Below are 17,110 nucleotides of genomic sequence, written 5' to 3' on the forward strand. Positions count from 1 at the left end.
AAGTAGATACAGCAATTCAACACATACAAAAAGGAAAAATGCAGTGTAGTGATGGGACAATAATAAGTATGATAAAATGGATAGAAATTATAATCTTGCAGAATTATTTGCAGAATATCTGTGTAAGAAGACAAGACAGTACCCAAAATTTGTCACAATATCTTGATATTTATCTTGAACATTTTATATTCTGTGGAGCAGCGTGCTGTTGTGGAAATTGCGGGTAATTTTAGATCAAACAGCTACCTGTTTAAACTACATAAAATCAGCTATTAATGTTATTTTCTCCAACACGTTTTGAGGAATATGGGCAGCAGCCCTAGCTGTGTTTTCATCTTCAAGGCAGAGGGCATCCATCTGTTTTTTAGATCATCATGTATAGTTTATTCTTATTTATGTATTTAACCCTTATGTCCACACTAAAAAAATTATACTTTGTCCTATAACCAGGTTACCAGTGTAACCTAATGAATTTATTGTCGTACTGTCACTGTTGGCAACACTCAGTTCAGGGCATATACGAAATAGTTGCAACAAGGTGTTCTAGCTATTGCTGGCTACTGTTGCACAACATTATGAATTGTTCATTATTGTTTACACCTCAACTCTGGATTCTTATGGCTGATCAGCTGGAATTATCTAAATCTGAATACAGCAGATTAAACTATGAAGTAAAAGAATAGTATATTAGAAAGTTATGGTCTATTGTTGAGACAGAAGAGGATGACGCTATAGATTTCAGTGACAAAGATTCTGCATACAAATGGACTTCATGTATGAAAAATGCTGCTGCTTCAGGTAGTGAAGATACCATTGGTTCTTATAGTGATATTGAATTTGAAAGAGAGACGTATGATAATAGTAGCGATGAAAATGATAGAGCTGTCAAAAACAGTGAATCAGTTGTATCTTCTGCAGGCATTCTATGTGATACAGATGGAACTAAATGGCTTAAGAAATCTGTTGGGACAAGAAAGTTGCTGAAGCATAATATTTTGCAGGAAAGGGCTGGTCCAACACGTACAACAAAACTTCTTTTTATAAGGACCTTAAAAAGTATATTTGCAAAAGAAATGTGTGATATAATAGTATGTGAAACCAGTAGGAAGCCAAATCAGATATTCACAAACCATAACATCAATTCAGAAGAGGAGTGAAAGAGTGGAAGCTATTGACACTGGAAGAATTTGATGCATATCTTGGTATATATATTAAATCTGGAGTAAGATTTTCTAATGCTGAACACATGAAGGAAATCTGGAAAACAAATGCATTCCCATTGTATTGTGCAAGCTTATTCGTCAACAGGTGACCTTGGCAGTTGAGCAGATTTATAAGATTTGATAATGTGATCAATAGGGCTGAGCATTTGAAAAGTGACATAGCTGCTGCAATATCTGCCATATTTGAAATGCTAAATTCAAATATTCATAAAATCTATGTGCCCTCTGATTGCCTCACTGTTGATGAGCAGCTTTTTCCTTACAAAGGAAAGGCAAGATTTACTAAAATCTAGTCAAACATGGCTTGAAGATTTGGTGGGTTTGTGATTTGTGAAATTCTTATCCAATAACTGGCCAAATTTATACAGGTAACTCTGCTTCCAGAAGAGAAACTAATGAAGAAGAGAGGGTAGTAAAAGATTTATGTTACCATTTCAAAGGTACTGGCAGAAATACAGTCACTGACAATTTTTTCACAACTCTACCATTAGCAAGGCTGTTGATGACTTGGGATTTGTCCATAGTTGGCACTGTGAGAAGAAGCAAGCCCTATATACCGCCAGAAATGCAACCTTCCTCTTCATGCCAAGAACTGTCATCTTTATTTCGATTCAGTGAAGATAACATTTCTCTGTGTTCATATGTTCCAAAGAAGAAAAAAGCAGTTCTAGTGTTACCCACAATGCTTTATGATGCATCCACTCCTGGCCCCCTTTCAGAGACAGATGTTATACATTATTATAACAGCACATAAGGGAGTGCTGATAATATGGACAAGTTGTGCTCTCATTACAGTGTAAAACGGAGGACAGAGCGATGGCTGCTAGCATTTGCTTAGTAGCATACATTATTTAGACAGAAAACAATCCTCAAGCAAAAAATGAGCCTGTCTCTACTGGATCTGGGAAAACATTTGGCAATGCCTTCTATTATCTCTAGATATACAAATCCTAATTTCCTGAGAAATTTTTTTTCCATGAAATCAGGTATTAAGTGCATGATAGGAGGACCTCTAATTCTGGTTACTGAACGAGTGGAGGTTCAGCTAAAATGAGATTCTTCCGAATGGCTAAAAATCATTGGTGATTTTTGTATGCAAATCTCACTCAAACAAAAAGAAGAGGAAAACAAGAAAAAGTTGCAAGACATGTAAAAAACCAATATGTGATGAACACTGCATGGCAACAACAGTGTATGGATGTTGTGAATAAGTAATAATTCCAAGTTTAACTATCCACTGTAATGAACAGCAAACTTTAGTAGCCATATAATATTATGTAATGTACTCTGTCACATATAGTAAAAATTGATATATTTTGCCCAAGTTTATGACTGTATTAGTTGTATTATTACTTGGTTGTCTAATGAATAATAAAAATATGAATATATTATATAAAATGAAGTGCGAACTTCACACCTGTTCTAATGGAGTTATGTGGTTACCTGGCTAACCCAAATATAGATTAGAAAGTGCATTATTTTCCTTCTCATTTAAATGCTCTTCTTTGAAAGTATTTAAATTTTGCTTTTATTATGAATTTATAAAGATGCAAATGAGGAATAATCTGAGGCTTGTGTACAATACTTTGAATACACCTGAAAAATTGAGTGTTATAGTTATAAAGGTTATCCGGGTAACCCAATGTGGACACAAGGGCTAAACTGAACACAGGAGACATGAGCTTCATTGTAATTGTGACTGTTTGCTATTTCTTCTATAATTATTCTCTTTGCCTAAATAGAATTTATGCATAAGAAAGAGAGCATAGAGGCCACAAAAACTGTAGACGTTTAAGGATTTCATTAATGGGAGAAATTCTTACTGCCTAACTAAAAAAAAAAAAAAAAAATGTTAGGCTTTAATCATGACTGAGGATGAGCTTCTCTCTCTCTCTCTCTCTCTCTCTCTCTCTCTCTCTCTCTCTCTACATGGACACCTGCTCAGCCATGTTGTGCAGGTTAAATACACAGTGCCAGGACTGCAATTTGGCAGGTAGAGGGAGCTGTGCCAGATGGAATGGGTGAGGAAAGAAAAGAGGCAAGTAGTGGGTGAGAGTGTTTGGGGGAGGATGGTTGACTGCTTAGAGGGCGATAGCAGGTGTGCAAGATAGGAGGTTGGGGATCAGGGCAGCAGGTGCACAGAGTAGAAATGTGACACATATGCTCTGGTACCAGTGAGTTCGTGCAGTGCATGATGTTCGTGATATGGGGAAGTGGATGGAGAGGGGAAACAAAGGAAGAGAGAACTGCAGAGAAGAGGGTGTTAGTGCAGCAGGTTAACTGAGACTGAAGCCCAGAGGATTAGGGGAATAAAGGATGCATTGTAATGATAATCCTCACCTGCATTGTTCAGAAAAACTGGAGCTGGGGCAAGAATTCAGATCTTACAGTTTATGAAGCAGCCATTAAAATCAAGCACATTGTGCTCAGCAGCGTGTTCTGCAACTAGGTGGTCAACTCTGCTGTTGGCGAATGTTTGATGGTGGCCATCAAGTCTGGTTGATAGCTGGTTGGTCATCATGCCCACATAAAATGCTGTGCTGCAATTGCAACAGAGTTGGTGGTATATGACATCGCTGAATTTACGCATGGCCCTGCCTGTGGAGGCATAGAATAAGCTTGTGATAGGACTGGAGTACTAGGATGTGCTGGTTGGATGAATCGGACAAGTCTAGCACCTGGTTATTCCACAGGGATGTGACTCATTTGCCTAACGGTTAAGAGTGGGAGTGGGATCGGCATGGACCAGGATATTGTGTAGAGTGGATGGGTGGTGGAATACCACTTTAGGAGGGGTGGGAAGGATTTTGGGTAAGACATCCCTCATTTCCAGGCACAATGATTAACAGCTAAAGCCCTGGTGAAGGACATGGTTCCAATACAAGGTGATATTGGGTGATGAGGAAGTGCTCCTTTGCGGTTGGACTTGATGGTGGTGGGAGGATTAGAGGTTTGTGAGAACGTGACAAGGGAAATGTGTTTGCAGGCTAGGTGTCGGGTATTAGTACCCCTGTGAAGGCCTTAGTGAGACCTTCAGCATTCTGGGAAAGGGAATTATTGTCACTGCAGATGTGCTGTCCACGGGTGGCCAGACTATGTGAGAGTGATATTTTGGTGTGGAAGGGATGACAGCTGTCAAAATGTAGGTGCTACTGATGTCTAGTGGCTTTGATGCAGACAGAAGTATGAATGAAGTCATCAAAGAGGTGGAAGTCAACGTCCAGAAAGGTGGTACACTGGGCTGAGGAGAAACAGGTGAAGTGAATGGGAGAGAAAATGTTGAGACTGTGAAGAAAAGAAGATAGTGTTTCTTCACCCAAGGTCCAGATCAAGAAGATATTATCAAAGAACCTGAAGCAGACCAGGTGTTAAGGTTTTGGGGGGCTAAGAAGGGTTCCTCTAGATGGCTTGTAAACAGATTGGCCTAGGGGGGGGGACCATGTGGGTGCCCATGACTGTTCTGTGGATTTTCTTTTTATATATCTTTCCCTCAAAGGAGGAACAGTTGTGCTTGCAGATGTAATTAAATGTATGAGGAATAATGAGATGGGTTTGAAGTTAGGACATGAGGAGGTAGTGTTGGACTGCTGCAAGGCCATGGGCCTGGTTGATGTTGGCATATAGAGATGTGGCATCAGCAGTAACGAGTAGAGACACAGGTGGTAATAGGTCAAAAATGGCATGTTTGTTCACCTGATTTGTGTTTTTTAAATTTTTTGTGGTGGTCATAAAATCAGTAGTACACATTATTGATATTGCTAAGAGTGAATTGAAAGGTATTTTCAAGCTCTGAACCCTACTTACACATTGGTATTTTTTTAGAAACTACATTGTTTATATAATTCAACAACACTTAAATATTTTGTTAGGGTGGGCATAAAGTATGCCACCACTATCCGGAAATGGGTGTTGTGGCATTATGTAAAATGCCTTTGTATTGCTAGGATTGATATGAAAGGCTAGGCTATGGGAGGTGGTGGTCAGTCAGAGTAGATGCATTCTGTCATGCAGTCACTGTGGTTCTCACAACAATGGTAGAGCATTTGTCAGCAGGAAGCCTGTCTTGAGGATGCAGCTGGTAGTTCTTTCTTTCACTAAGAAGTGTGTGTTTTGTTGGAAGGCATCCAGGAAAGGATGGTGAGGCCGAGTTGGAGCTAAATAATTCCTGGAAGGTAATTTGGTGGGGAGGGGGGGAGGGGTGGTAGTTAGGTGGGAGGCAGGGAGGGTCACATTTTAGATGTTGATGAGAACTGGTAACTGGTAGGGAAAAGATTGAATGTTGGGATTAGGTTGACATTGGTTGGAGGGATTGGTAGCAAAGACATGTTTCCATTGTAGGGATTGGGGGAGGGGAGGGGAGGGGAGGGGAGGGTGGAGCAAGGCATAGCAGCAGGTATATGACGAGTCCAGCATGGCTGAAATTGGGTGTGTGGCTGAAGGTCATACCTTTGGATAGGACTGAAACATGTATAAGTGGAGTTCCTAGTGGACAGGTTGACAGGATTTGTTTAGGTTCTGGGTTTTGTGGGAAGCAGTTTTGGGGAGTGTGGCATTGTCTTAGTTTTTTGGAAGGTTTGAAAGGGGGGGGGGGGTTTAGTGGGGGTAAGATAGTTTTTTATGGGTAGTGGTGCTCCGAATCAGTAATAAGGTGTCAATAAATTGGATAATTTTTGGAGATGGTGTATGAGATGTTCTTCCAAGTATTGGAGGGCAGGGGTTTCCGATTGGGGAGATATGGTGTAGGTAGGTCATATTGCACAGTAATAGTATCTTGTGAATTGAGCAGAGGTGCTTGAAGGATGCCTGTGCAATGGTGATTTGTTTCTCTAGTACCAACTTTGTGAGGGATACAGATTGGTAGAATTGGAAAATTTTAAGCTAATTGTGAAAGGAAGAATGGATTCCATGGCTTAGGTAGCATTTAAGGAACAGGATTTGGGACTGGAATTTAGCTGGGAATAGGAAAATTTTTTGAACTGATGCAGATTGTGATGTTGCTATAGGGAGGAGGAAAGTAACGTGACATCAGTGAGTGTTGGGCAAATGCTGGGGAATATTAGAGGTAAAACTGGGTGGTGGTTTATTGGAGGAATGAAGTAAAGATGTGACATAGATATGGCAAATGAACAGACAAAAGCATCAGATGGTTATAAATCAGTATCTTTTATTTACTGATTTACAGAATAATAGGAGGTAATATTTATCATGTCTGTCATTTGGTAAGGCACATATTTGAGTTTGGTGATAACTGGGTCTGCAGCTTTCATGAAATTTTTAAATGAAGCCATTCCACTTTTGTTTTCTGAATGCTTGTAAATGACCACATGTTCAAATTTCACTACTAATCATTTCCACTCACGAATAGAGTTAGGGAAAAATGACTGTCTATAAGCCTCCATACAAGCCCTAATTTCTCATATATTTATAGTTTTATTTCATTTCTTCAGCCTAGCAACATTCACAACTTTTTTCTGCCTGTAACACGTTAGCTCACTACTGTCAAACTATGAACTACTGCTTTCCATTCTACAGGGACAGAACACATGGTTGTTAAGTGACACCAGAAAAATACTGGAAAATGACTTCCTCCTGTAAGCTCCTTTCAGGTGTCTTACTGCAACCGCTCTGTTGCTACAGCTCTGTAACACAAGTTCTTTAAAGGAAGGAAAAACACTTTCTACCAGTCATTCTAACACATTTCTGTAGTAAAATAACTGTCTCAAAAATGCTTAAAGCACATTCACAAAGACTAAGTCCATCACAGTCACAGTGTTTGGTTTAAAATTGCTTTAATTTTAGTTCCTTTCTAATAACTGTCTTTCAGATTTCCCTAGTGTCACAGCTTAAGTAGATCAGAAAAGTTGTCTTGTAACTTGCATTCAGCCAAGTTTCATCATCATTATGCTCATCCTGAAGTGAATTTCTGCAAACTACAGTTATACCCTAAAGCTGTTCTTCGTGTATAAATAAATCTTTTTGCCACGTGATATTTCATGTGGATGGCATTACAGAAAACAGTTAATGGAAATTCAGTGTGATTTCCTCATTGGTAGAACATTGTTAAAAACTCAAAATCCCATACTGCACACAACAAAAATTTTGCAAAGTTTTAGACATCCAAGTCAGAGTGTGGAGAGATTTTAAGACTGTGTCAGTGCGTGGACCTGACTCCTCTTTTAGCGGTCCACAGGGGCAGATGTCATTCACTGCTGCACTGTTGTAGGGAATACCCACCACTTAACAGCTAGTGCCTGCAGCTCCTATAACCATACCAATTTTTTATTGAAAGTGGTCATTGCCTTTACATTTGAGACTTTGTGGTCAACTAATAATTTTCTACTTATAGTAAATCTTCATTTGAGTGAAGTCAAATAAAATGCGTCACCCTCTCTTGTAAAATAAAACAAATAGAATTATTGAAAGACATGACACGAACACCTGTCTCCTCTGAAATAATCATTTAAATGTGACTGTGGCTGAAATATTTAGCTCACAGTAGCCGAAAGACACATCATAACATTAAATTTTAGACTCTTCCACATATTATAATTTCAGAACTGTAAGCCAGAACCAAGAGGTAGTTAATATACAAAGATCCTACTCCATTTTGTATAGCATTTGTTTTTACTAAAATTATTCTGTAAATATTGTAAATAAAGAAAAATCAGCCTAATGAAAGAATACCACGTGCAAAATTGCAAGTTTCTGCCAAATTTGAACTTCCTATCTATCTTCCCTATCATTCATGAAAACATTGTGTAATAACTGCAAAAACATTTACTTTGAATTTTTGAAAATGTGTCAAGTTCTGTCTTCTCTGTATACTAGGACTTAATGATATTAAGGTTATTATATAAACAGTTATTACAATTGCAAAATGGAAGTGATGTCATGCAGGAGAACTGGGTGCAGATGGCATAAAGAAACGCTTGCAGCCAGAACACGTCAGCACCACGTACCAATTATAGAGCCATTAGCAAGTGAGATATGGAAGGCAGTACATGCTTCCCCACAAGTCTCTGTCTCATCCATCATCCACAAGTGTCTTGAGAGTAATTTTTGTGTAAATGGCAGACGTAACATAAAATCAATTTTTTTTTCAGTGTGTGTATCTGAAGATTTATACTTAGTTTTGTCTCTTCCGTGTAGTTGGCACTGTGTCTTAAGAAGTTTTCTGATATTGACAGTGTACCAAGGAGATTATTCATCTGGATTTGAGTTATTTTTGCTCTTTTTGTTCACTGTCCAAATTAAATAATTTGAATTTTTGTCTGAGAAATTAGATAACCTCATCATTATCAGTTTTAAAGAACATATAGAATTTTATGCTTGCTTTTCTGTCTCTTTGTACTGTGGTATTTATTGTGTACACAACTGCTTTGTGCTCACTGATCCCTGAGCACAAAGAGGTCAAGTCAGTTTATTGCCATCAGGTCTATTCCATTTCTCTCGTGGTTATTGTGCCAAATTACCAGTTCTAGGTAATTTTCATAGAAAACTTTTATGTCTGTCTACCAAATTTTAACAATCAATGTGGAGCCATTAAAATCTCCGAAAAGTATTATTGCATGATTTGGAAACATAAGTTGTGAGAACAAATTTTTTTCTCTGAAGTTCTCAGTTCTGCAGCTGAAACTGCTACATGATAGTGGCTTACATTTTTAAACTATCACTGTAATCTCATTTGTGATTGTTGTTCATACCCAGACCATTTCACATGCAAACACTTAGTTTTTCCATTGACATCTCAGTGTTGTCAGTTTCTCACTTTAGTCAACTTTCAGTGCTAAGTTTTACTTGGGTTCCACAGCTTTTCAGTTGGGGCTCAAACACTGAGACTTTTTTGTGAATCATTATAAGTTTATCACTAATTTTTTATATCTTTATCACTTTGGGACTTTTTTTGAGGTTTTATATGAGTATTTGGTAACTCTTTGCAGCAGTATTTATTTCACATGGATGAAAAGCCTCCTACTAAAAAAATGCAAGCAATATATCTTTCCAGATTCAGGATGATCAGTGTTATTGTAAAATGGAAAACTATGGGATCAATAAACCCAATCAAGACTCTGGTAGTCTTAAAAAATTTATTGGTTGGAGCTGACAAACTGAAAAGTCTATTGTGCAAACGTATTTTACGTCATTCTCATAAACTACTGTAGTAGAATTCCCATGTTGCTCAGGTACAGAAGTTGGTATCTGAATGATTTGTCGAGATACCTTTACCTTCATGTTTTAGGTGAAGGTAACAAGAAATAATGTAAGAGAATTATGATGGAAAATAATGAAGGGAAGAGGACTTGAGGTTGAAATCAGCTAAGACGTACAGTGGAAAATGCATGGGTGTGAATTTTAGTTGCAAGTCTTTATAGGAATCCATAGGAAAGTATGTAAAGAGGAAGTTCCTACACACTGTGTCAAGATATGTACTTTTTAATACCAATGAAACAAGAAAATTGAGTAGTTGAACAGATAATTACTCAGTGTATGCTGTTAACATTTATTTGTAATATTCTCTCTCTCTCTCTCTCTCACTCACTCACTTTGAATTAACTTATATTTGTACTTGTATTTCAGACATCTGTATATGGGAGAAGAAGCTCCAGGCTTTGACGTTAGTGCAGGGCGCACATGGAAGTATCCAGTAGACATCCCAAAACGTGATTACCAGTTCAACATTATTCAGAGTGCTTTGTATCATAACACACTTGTCTGTCTACCGACAGGTGAGTCTCAAAAATTTTTGATGGTATCTTTTTCGTTTTGTGCATGTGACCTAGTGTGCAGATGAATTTACCTTCTAAAATAGCCAAATATATGTCAATAGACTGTTGCCATCTAAGTCATATGTTTTAATAAATACATGATTGATATCAATTGGCAGTGATTACTGAAACTGGACAATATGAAATAGTCAGACTGTGAACTACCAGTATCGGTAATGTTTTTTTGTACAAATAATGCAATGTAAAATATGAACTGAGGAACCTGAACAAAAGTATTTAATTTACTTGTTATTTCTAAATGAAGGGAACACAGATGTCTACACTAAATGTTGTCAAATGATCATTCCTCTACAGACAAGTATTTTGGAAGAGTAGATTGGGATATGTTAATTGAGCAGAGGAAGGAGAGACTGTGAGGAAGAGAATGTGGGTGTAGGATGAGTGAAGTCAAGATTCTGGAGCTGTGTGGAAGTGTGTGTAGGATAGAGGTTGGTGGAGATTGACACCTGGAGGATTACAGGAATGAAGGATGTGCTGCAAGGACAACTCCTGTCTACATAGTTCAGAAAAACTGATACTGGGGAAGAATTGTCCAGAAGAGATGGGTTTTGAAGCTGCCTTTGAAGGAGAACATGCTGTGCTCAGCAGCGTATTTGGTCAGTGGATGATCAACTCTGCTCTTGGCCATTGTTTGAAGGTGACCATTCATCAAGGTGGACAAGGTGGATACTTGGCAGATGGTCATGACCACTGCTCCACAACATGTGTGACCTGGAACCTACATCCCAGCACGAGTTTCTCAAAACTACGTAGATGGGAAATGTCCTGGCATCCTAGCAACACACCCTTTATTCCTGTAATTATCATGGCCTCAATTTCCACTAACCCATGCCCAACAACATTTTGCACTTGATTGTATGGAAAGTATCCATTAAATCTGATCAGTTGATGTCAGTGTCATTGTCATTGTCATAGACCACAGTTTTGTGGTTGCTGTCATATCACATTGATTGAGCTTACATCTTGGTGCTTAGTTCTTTACAAATGAAATAGGTGTTCACATTATGTTTGTATATACAACTGCCAATCTTGATGAAAAATTAAGATAAAAAAAAAAAAAAAAAACGAGTGGCCTACCGGGACCATCTGACCGCCGTGTCATCCTCAGTGGAGGATGCGGATAGGAGGGGCATTGGGTCAGCACACCACTCTCCCGGTTGTTATGATGGTATTCTTGACCGATGCCGCTACTATTCAGTCGAGTAGCTCCTCAGTTGGCATCACAAGGCTGAGTGCACCCCGAAAAATGGCAACAGCGCATGGCCACCTCGATGGTCACGCATACAAGGGCCGACCACGCCTGGCAGTGCTTAACTTCAGTAATCTCACGGGGACCGGTGTATCCACTGCGGCAAGACCGTTGCCTAAGATCTAATTCTAACATTAAATAATTATCGGTTTTCAGTATCACTGCAAAGTTTCACATTCCATTAAACTACTATTTCATTATAAACTACCAATTTCGTAATTGTTTGTTTATGATTTAAATAAAATTTTCATGTATTGGGATCACATAACTGCATAGTGTTTCAGAGGATGAAAATTGTCCTAAATTTTCAACTTCCAAAATGCTCGGCTTTTTCTGTCAGTTTGTCCATAATGGATGACTTATGCTGTCGCAAAAAATTAAAGCATTTAAGAAGGGTATCATGGTCACTGCAACAGCAACAACCCGAAACTACACTCATTGACAACAAGTCTTCACATCCAGCCTGTCCATTCCTTGATTTCCCTTGACATGACAGCAAGCCAGCACACATGAGCAGATCAGTGACCAGAGCAGCACTGTATTACATGCCATCCCTTTACATGCTACAACCATCTTCTTGAAGGGAAACCTGATGTACATGAAAAATATTTGCAGTTGCAAATACAAACAACCATCAGCTGTATAAGGGAATGACAATAATGAAAATTGGTGCTGGACTGGGACTCAAAACTGTATTTCCCACTTTACACAGGCGGTCATTTTAACTGCTCTGGCTGTCAGTGCACGACCCACGGCCAGACCCAAACTTCCATATGTCATCATTCCTGCATCACATTCCTGTACTTGTACACACATTATGTAATTCCTATACAGTGGAGAACATTTTAATTGAAAGTTGCTGCCTGATATTGTCAGATAAATACCATATTATAAATACAATAATCAAATATTATAAATGTGACAATATCCTTTGGACATGCATACATGTCCAGAGGAACACTGCATCATTTTTCTTAGCAACATAGGCATTGCAACATCGTATTTATTCGCTGATAACAGCCAGTGACTTTCAATTAAAATGTCCTCTCCTGTATGGGAATTACATAATGTATGTACAAGTACAGGTTGTATACATGGAAGTTTTGGTCTGACCATGAGTTGTGTGTGGATAGCCAAAACAGTTCAGGCAACCACTCATGTAAAGTGGGAAATCAGGGTTCGAGTCCCGGTCCAGCACAAAGTTTTCATTGTCATCATTCCCATATACAGCAGACGGCTGTTTGTATTAGCAAGTGTGAAAACATTTCATGTATTTCATAATGGCTGTAGTAGTGCCTGTTCCTTCTGACACGTATGTATGTCCAGAGGAACATTGCACTGCTCTTCTTAACTGCATAAGTACTGCAATATTCAAAGTTAATGTGTCCTTGTAGGGAGGACAAGTGGTTGTAGATCAAACTAAAAAAATAAAATAAAAATTCGCGGGTTAAGTCAATAGCCATGTTTTTACAGACATCTCTCAACTCATTTGTAATAATTAAATTTCAAAACAAAGTATAGTATTAACAATAGTTTATAATCAGTGTTAAAACAGTATCACTAGAAGCTTCTGTAAAGTTTGGAGGGTAGGAGACGAGATACTGGCAGAAGTAAAGCTGTGAGGACCGGTCGTGAGTCGTGCTTTGGTAGCTCAGATAGTAGAGCACTTGCCCACGAAAGGCAAAGGTCCCGAGTTCGAGTCTCAGTCAGGCACACAGTTTTAATCTGCCAGGATGTTTCAAGTTTTTTATATTATTGTGATGTGTAAAACATAGTAGGTAGGAATTTTTAACTCACATCTATATATTTAATAATAATAATAATAATAATAATAATAATAATAATAATAATAATAACAATAATAATAACAATAACAATAACTAAAACTTATAAAGATCCACCACGAGCCCGTATTTACAAATTAAAGTAAATTTAAAATGACTCATTCCACATCATTATGATTTATCATTCAAATGATCCATGGAACATGAAACTAACTAAAATTGACCTGTAAGCCAAAATATAGACAAAAATTGTCTTTTCTTTTGTAGTTATCTACAATATTTCACGAAGAACCCACTGACAAGTCAGTTAAAAAGAAAAAGTTGTATTTTTAGATGTGCATTTTCTTTCTTTTTTGTACTCCCTAGTGATTGTAAAGTATTCATTCACAAAATATAGATTTTTCAGAATAACACCAGATTGTAAGTATTCAATTTACAATAGTACAAGTATGTAATTTTTTACTGTGAAGATAGAAAACTACTAAAATGAAACCTGTCATTCAGTTCTCTGTTCTTAAAAGATTTATTTCAAAGTGTGGTAGATGTTAACTGATTTGCAGTGAGATTAAAAACCACTCAAGAATACTATGATTGGTTAGTATTAATTTTTTTTATGGGTGTCACCTATATTGTGCTTAATAATGATGGAAATTTTTATTGTTAGTACAGTGATATAAATTACTAGCTATTGTAGTGTGCTGTTTAATGCTAGAACCATGGAAGCCGTCAAACTGACCGTTTTGAAATTTTGTCTGTCTGTAACTACAGCAGCCTTTTTTTATTATAAATATTTGAAATTTTGTGACTTTTACTTCATTTCAGCAGAGATTGCACTATAGATAATACAGACTTCTGGGTCTATTCATTGCTTTTATTTCTCACTCAATGTCTAGCCATACGTTTCTTTCCACATCTGTGTCACTTGAGAGTACTGCAAATGTTAAGTTACACTGCATGTGACTCTGATGTGATGCCATAACCCTTGCTGAAGCTTCTGAGCTGATTATTATGTCTCAGTTTACCTAAAGCACTTGGTTGTGTGCAAGTTGTAATACAGATATTGAAAATAGCTTGCAATTTGTCACACAAGAAAGTACTGAAATTTTTACAGATGTTACAAAATTTTTGCACTTTGGCATCAGCGAGCAGGTCAGTAAGACTCAAAACCAACATTTTCTTTGGTATCAAAAGTTTTGAATCATCTCAGTGAAAATTGTTCCATGCTTTACAGCATAGAACAAAGCATCACAATTGATAAAAAAAAAAAAAAAAAAAAAACTGTTTCCCATTAAGGCCAGAGGCAGAATTACCCAATACATGGCTAGCAAGATAAAATTAGGCAAAAAATTTTGATTAGCAGCAGATACAGATACTAAATGTCTGTTGGATGCATGAACATCAACCAGAGAATCAGATCCTTTCCAAATGTGTTGTCATGAAGCTTAAAGTTCAATTCCTTATTGATGGAAGGAATGTGACAACAGATCATTTCTTCACTTCTTAGCATCTGGTCAAAATAATAAAAACTTGCATCCAGGGCTCATATGAAAATGGACTCTCAGAACCATTGCACTCAGAACCAAAGATCCGAGTGACCTCCCAGCAGTAGTGGAGGTGCCTCACATGAGGCCTAGCAGTAAAGTGTCCCATACTAGGAGTAATACTCTCCCTTACATTCTGCAATATTTTTTCTGGTTGTGTGATTAGCATACTGGACTTGAAATCAGGAGGATGAAAGTTCAAATCCGGATCTAGCCATCCAGATTTAGGTTTTCTATGAGTTACCTATATCGATCTTGACAAATTTTCAGGACGGTTTCGTTAAAAGGGCACAGCTGATTTCCTTCCCCATCCATGAAACAATCTGAGTTTGTGCCCTGTCTCTAATGACTTCAATGTTGATTAGATGTTAAACCATAATCTTCCATCCTTTCTTTCTAGTTGTGTCTGTTCATCTCTACAGCCAGTTCAAGTCCTTCATGTCTTCAGTAAATTATTTGATAGCAAATTTCATTTCTTTTTGTAACATCCTTTGTCCCATGTTAAAAAATACCTACCATTGCCAAGAATGTTCCTCTCTAAAAACATTCCTGTGTAATCTTGAGTAGTGTTTAGTTTTGTGATATCTACAAGATTTAAAACCCTGTTGATACATAAATAGTATCAAATTTTCTGCAGTCCCCTCCATTGTACTGTTATCTTGATGTATAGACAAAACCACATGCAGGGTGCACATTTCATATATCTCAGATACAATCGTACAGTTCCTTAACACTTACTAGTAAAATATTCTGTATATCAAATTCTCATGTTAACTAATGACTAATGAGAACATTTCTGTATTTCAGGCATGGGCAAAACATTCATTGCTGCAGTATTGATGTACAATTTTTATCGTTGGTACCCTCAAGGAAAAGTTGTTTTTATGGCCCCAACTAAACCACTTGTCCATCAGCAAGTAAATGCTTGCACTAATTTTACTGGTTTACCTAAAGACTCTATAACTATTATGACAGGTAAGTTCTAAGAACTAAAGAATTATTATTTTTTATTAAGTACAATATGTTGTATTATTTGTATTTTTACATTTTTTCTCATCTCTTCTCATATATAGTATTCTTTTCCTCCTTAACTTTCTTTTAATTTATTTACTTCTTCACTGATTTTCACTATTCAGTCCTAATTCCTATAGCTAAGCTAAATTAGGATCTAGGTGAGGAGATATATGCAGTGTGTTAAGCCCATGTGACACTCATGTATACCTGGTAAAATAACAGCACCTAAAAAACTGGGAAAACATAAAATTAGCTATAAAAACCATTTAACATAGAGGATCTCAGCAAAGCAATAAATAATGGTAAAAATGGTAAAGCATCTGGCCTCAGTAATATTTAGGTTGATCAAAATGTTTGATAGCACATCATGTAAGTGATAGTGGAGTTCTTGAACAGCTACACCAGATCTCACAAGCTACCAAAAATCTGTAAAAATGTGGGAGTTATTACCTTTTTAAAACCGTGCCAGAGTTACATGCTCATCTCACTGCTCTGGCTTATTTATAAGCTGTTCAAAAGAATGATCCTCCACAGATTAATAGGTACCATTGAGCCATATTTAATGCCACAACAAACCAAGTTCAGAGCTGGTGAGAGCTGCACATCCCAAGTTCTGAATTTGACACAGCATATTGAGAATGGTTTTGAAGAATGGAAAATTATGGGGACAATGTTTATCGACCTGACGGCTGCCTATGATACAATCAACCACAGAATACTTTTTTAAAAAGTTTACCGAATAACTTAAAACTTTAAATTTACCTGCTTTAAAGAAAATCTTTTCCAGAAGTGCAGATACTTTGTGGATTTTAAATGACTTGTATATGTCGGTGAAGGATATATAGAAATAGACTGACTTAAGGAATGTCCTGGCTCCGACACTATTTAAGATATATACTACTGACTAACCCCTGTGAAACAAGACAGGGAGCTTCATTTATGCAGACAATGTTGCTGGGCACAAAATTTCAGGAGTGTCAAGCAAAATCTGTCCAAAGCCTTTACAGGACTGACAGCTATTATGTTATTAAAAAAAAACTCTTGCTAAATCGTGCCAAAAACCATACTTGTCTGCACCTTCTCCCTAAAAAAATCAAGCATAAAAAACTCTGCACATTGAGTGAGGGGGACCCAGTTAAAACAAAACCCCGCACTAAAATACCTGGAAGTAACACTAGACAGGGCACTCATGTATATGAAGCATTGTTACAACACAATCACACAATTCAGTATTAGACTTCAAATTTATGTTTACTGTTGTTGTGGCTGCTTTTGAAAATCAGACTTTCCAAATTGTGGTTATTTACTCAGCGATGTTAATGTGATCTGACTCTCCACATTTTCGAATTCTTCCAGTATTTATAAGCTTCCTAACAGCTAAATATTTAATTGGTGGTGCAGTTTAAAATAATTGTTATTTTGAGATACTGCTCTGTTGTTAGCGCACAAAAAGTGAGCATTGTTAAGCTGAACTTCTGTGGGTACTGATTTATTTATGATACAAAATAAGTAG

The 17,110-nt window shown here is 37.3% G+C and overlaps 1 protein-coding gene across 1 annotated transcript in view; it reads left to right on the top strand.

Moving 5' to 3' along the window:
- Positions 1–17,110, top strand: part of LOC126183299 (Fanconi anemia group M protein) — a 237,968-nt gene that overhangs the window by 51,210 nt on the left and 169,648 nt on the right. Inside the window, exons 3-4 of the mRNA XM_049925138.1 lie at positions 9,801–9,949; positions 15,391–15,558. Coding sequence (XP_049781095.1) covers positions 9,801–9,949; positions 15,391–15,558 — 317 coding nt within the window. The remainder of the gene's footprint in view (positions 1–9,800; positions 9,950–15,390; positions 15,559–17,110) is intronic.

The sequence above is a fragment of the Schistocerca cancellata genome, chromosome 4 (assembly GCF_023864275.1).
Source record: "Schistocerca cancellata isolate TAMUIC-IGC-003103 chromosome 4, iqSchCanc2.1, whole genome shotgun sequence".
Classification (NCBI taxonomy): domain Eukaryota; kingdom Metazoa; phylum Arthropoda; class Insecta; order Orthoptera; family Acrididae; genus Schistocerca; species Schistocerca cancellata.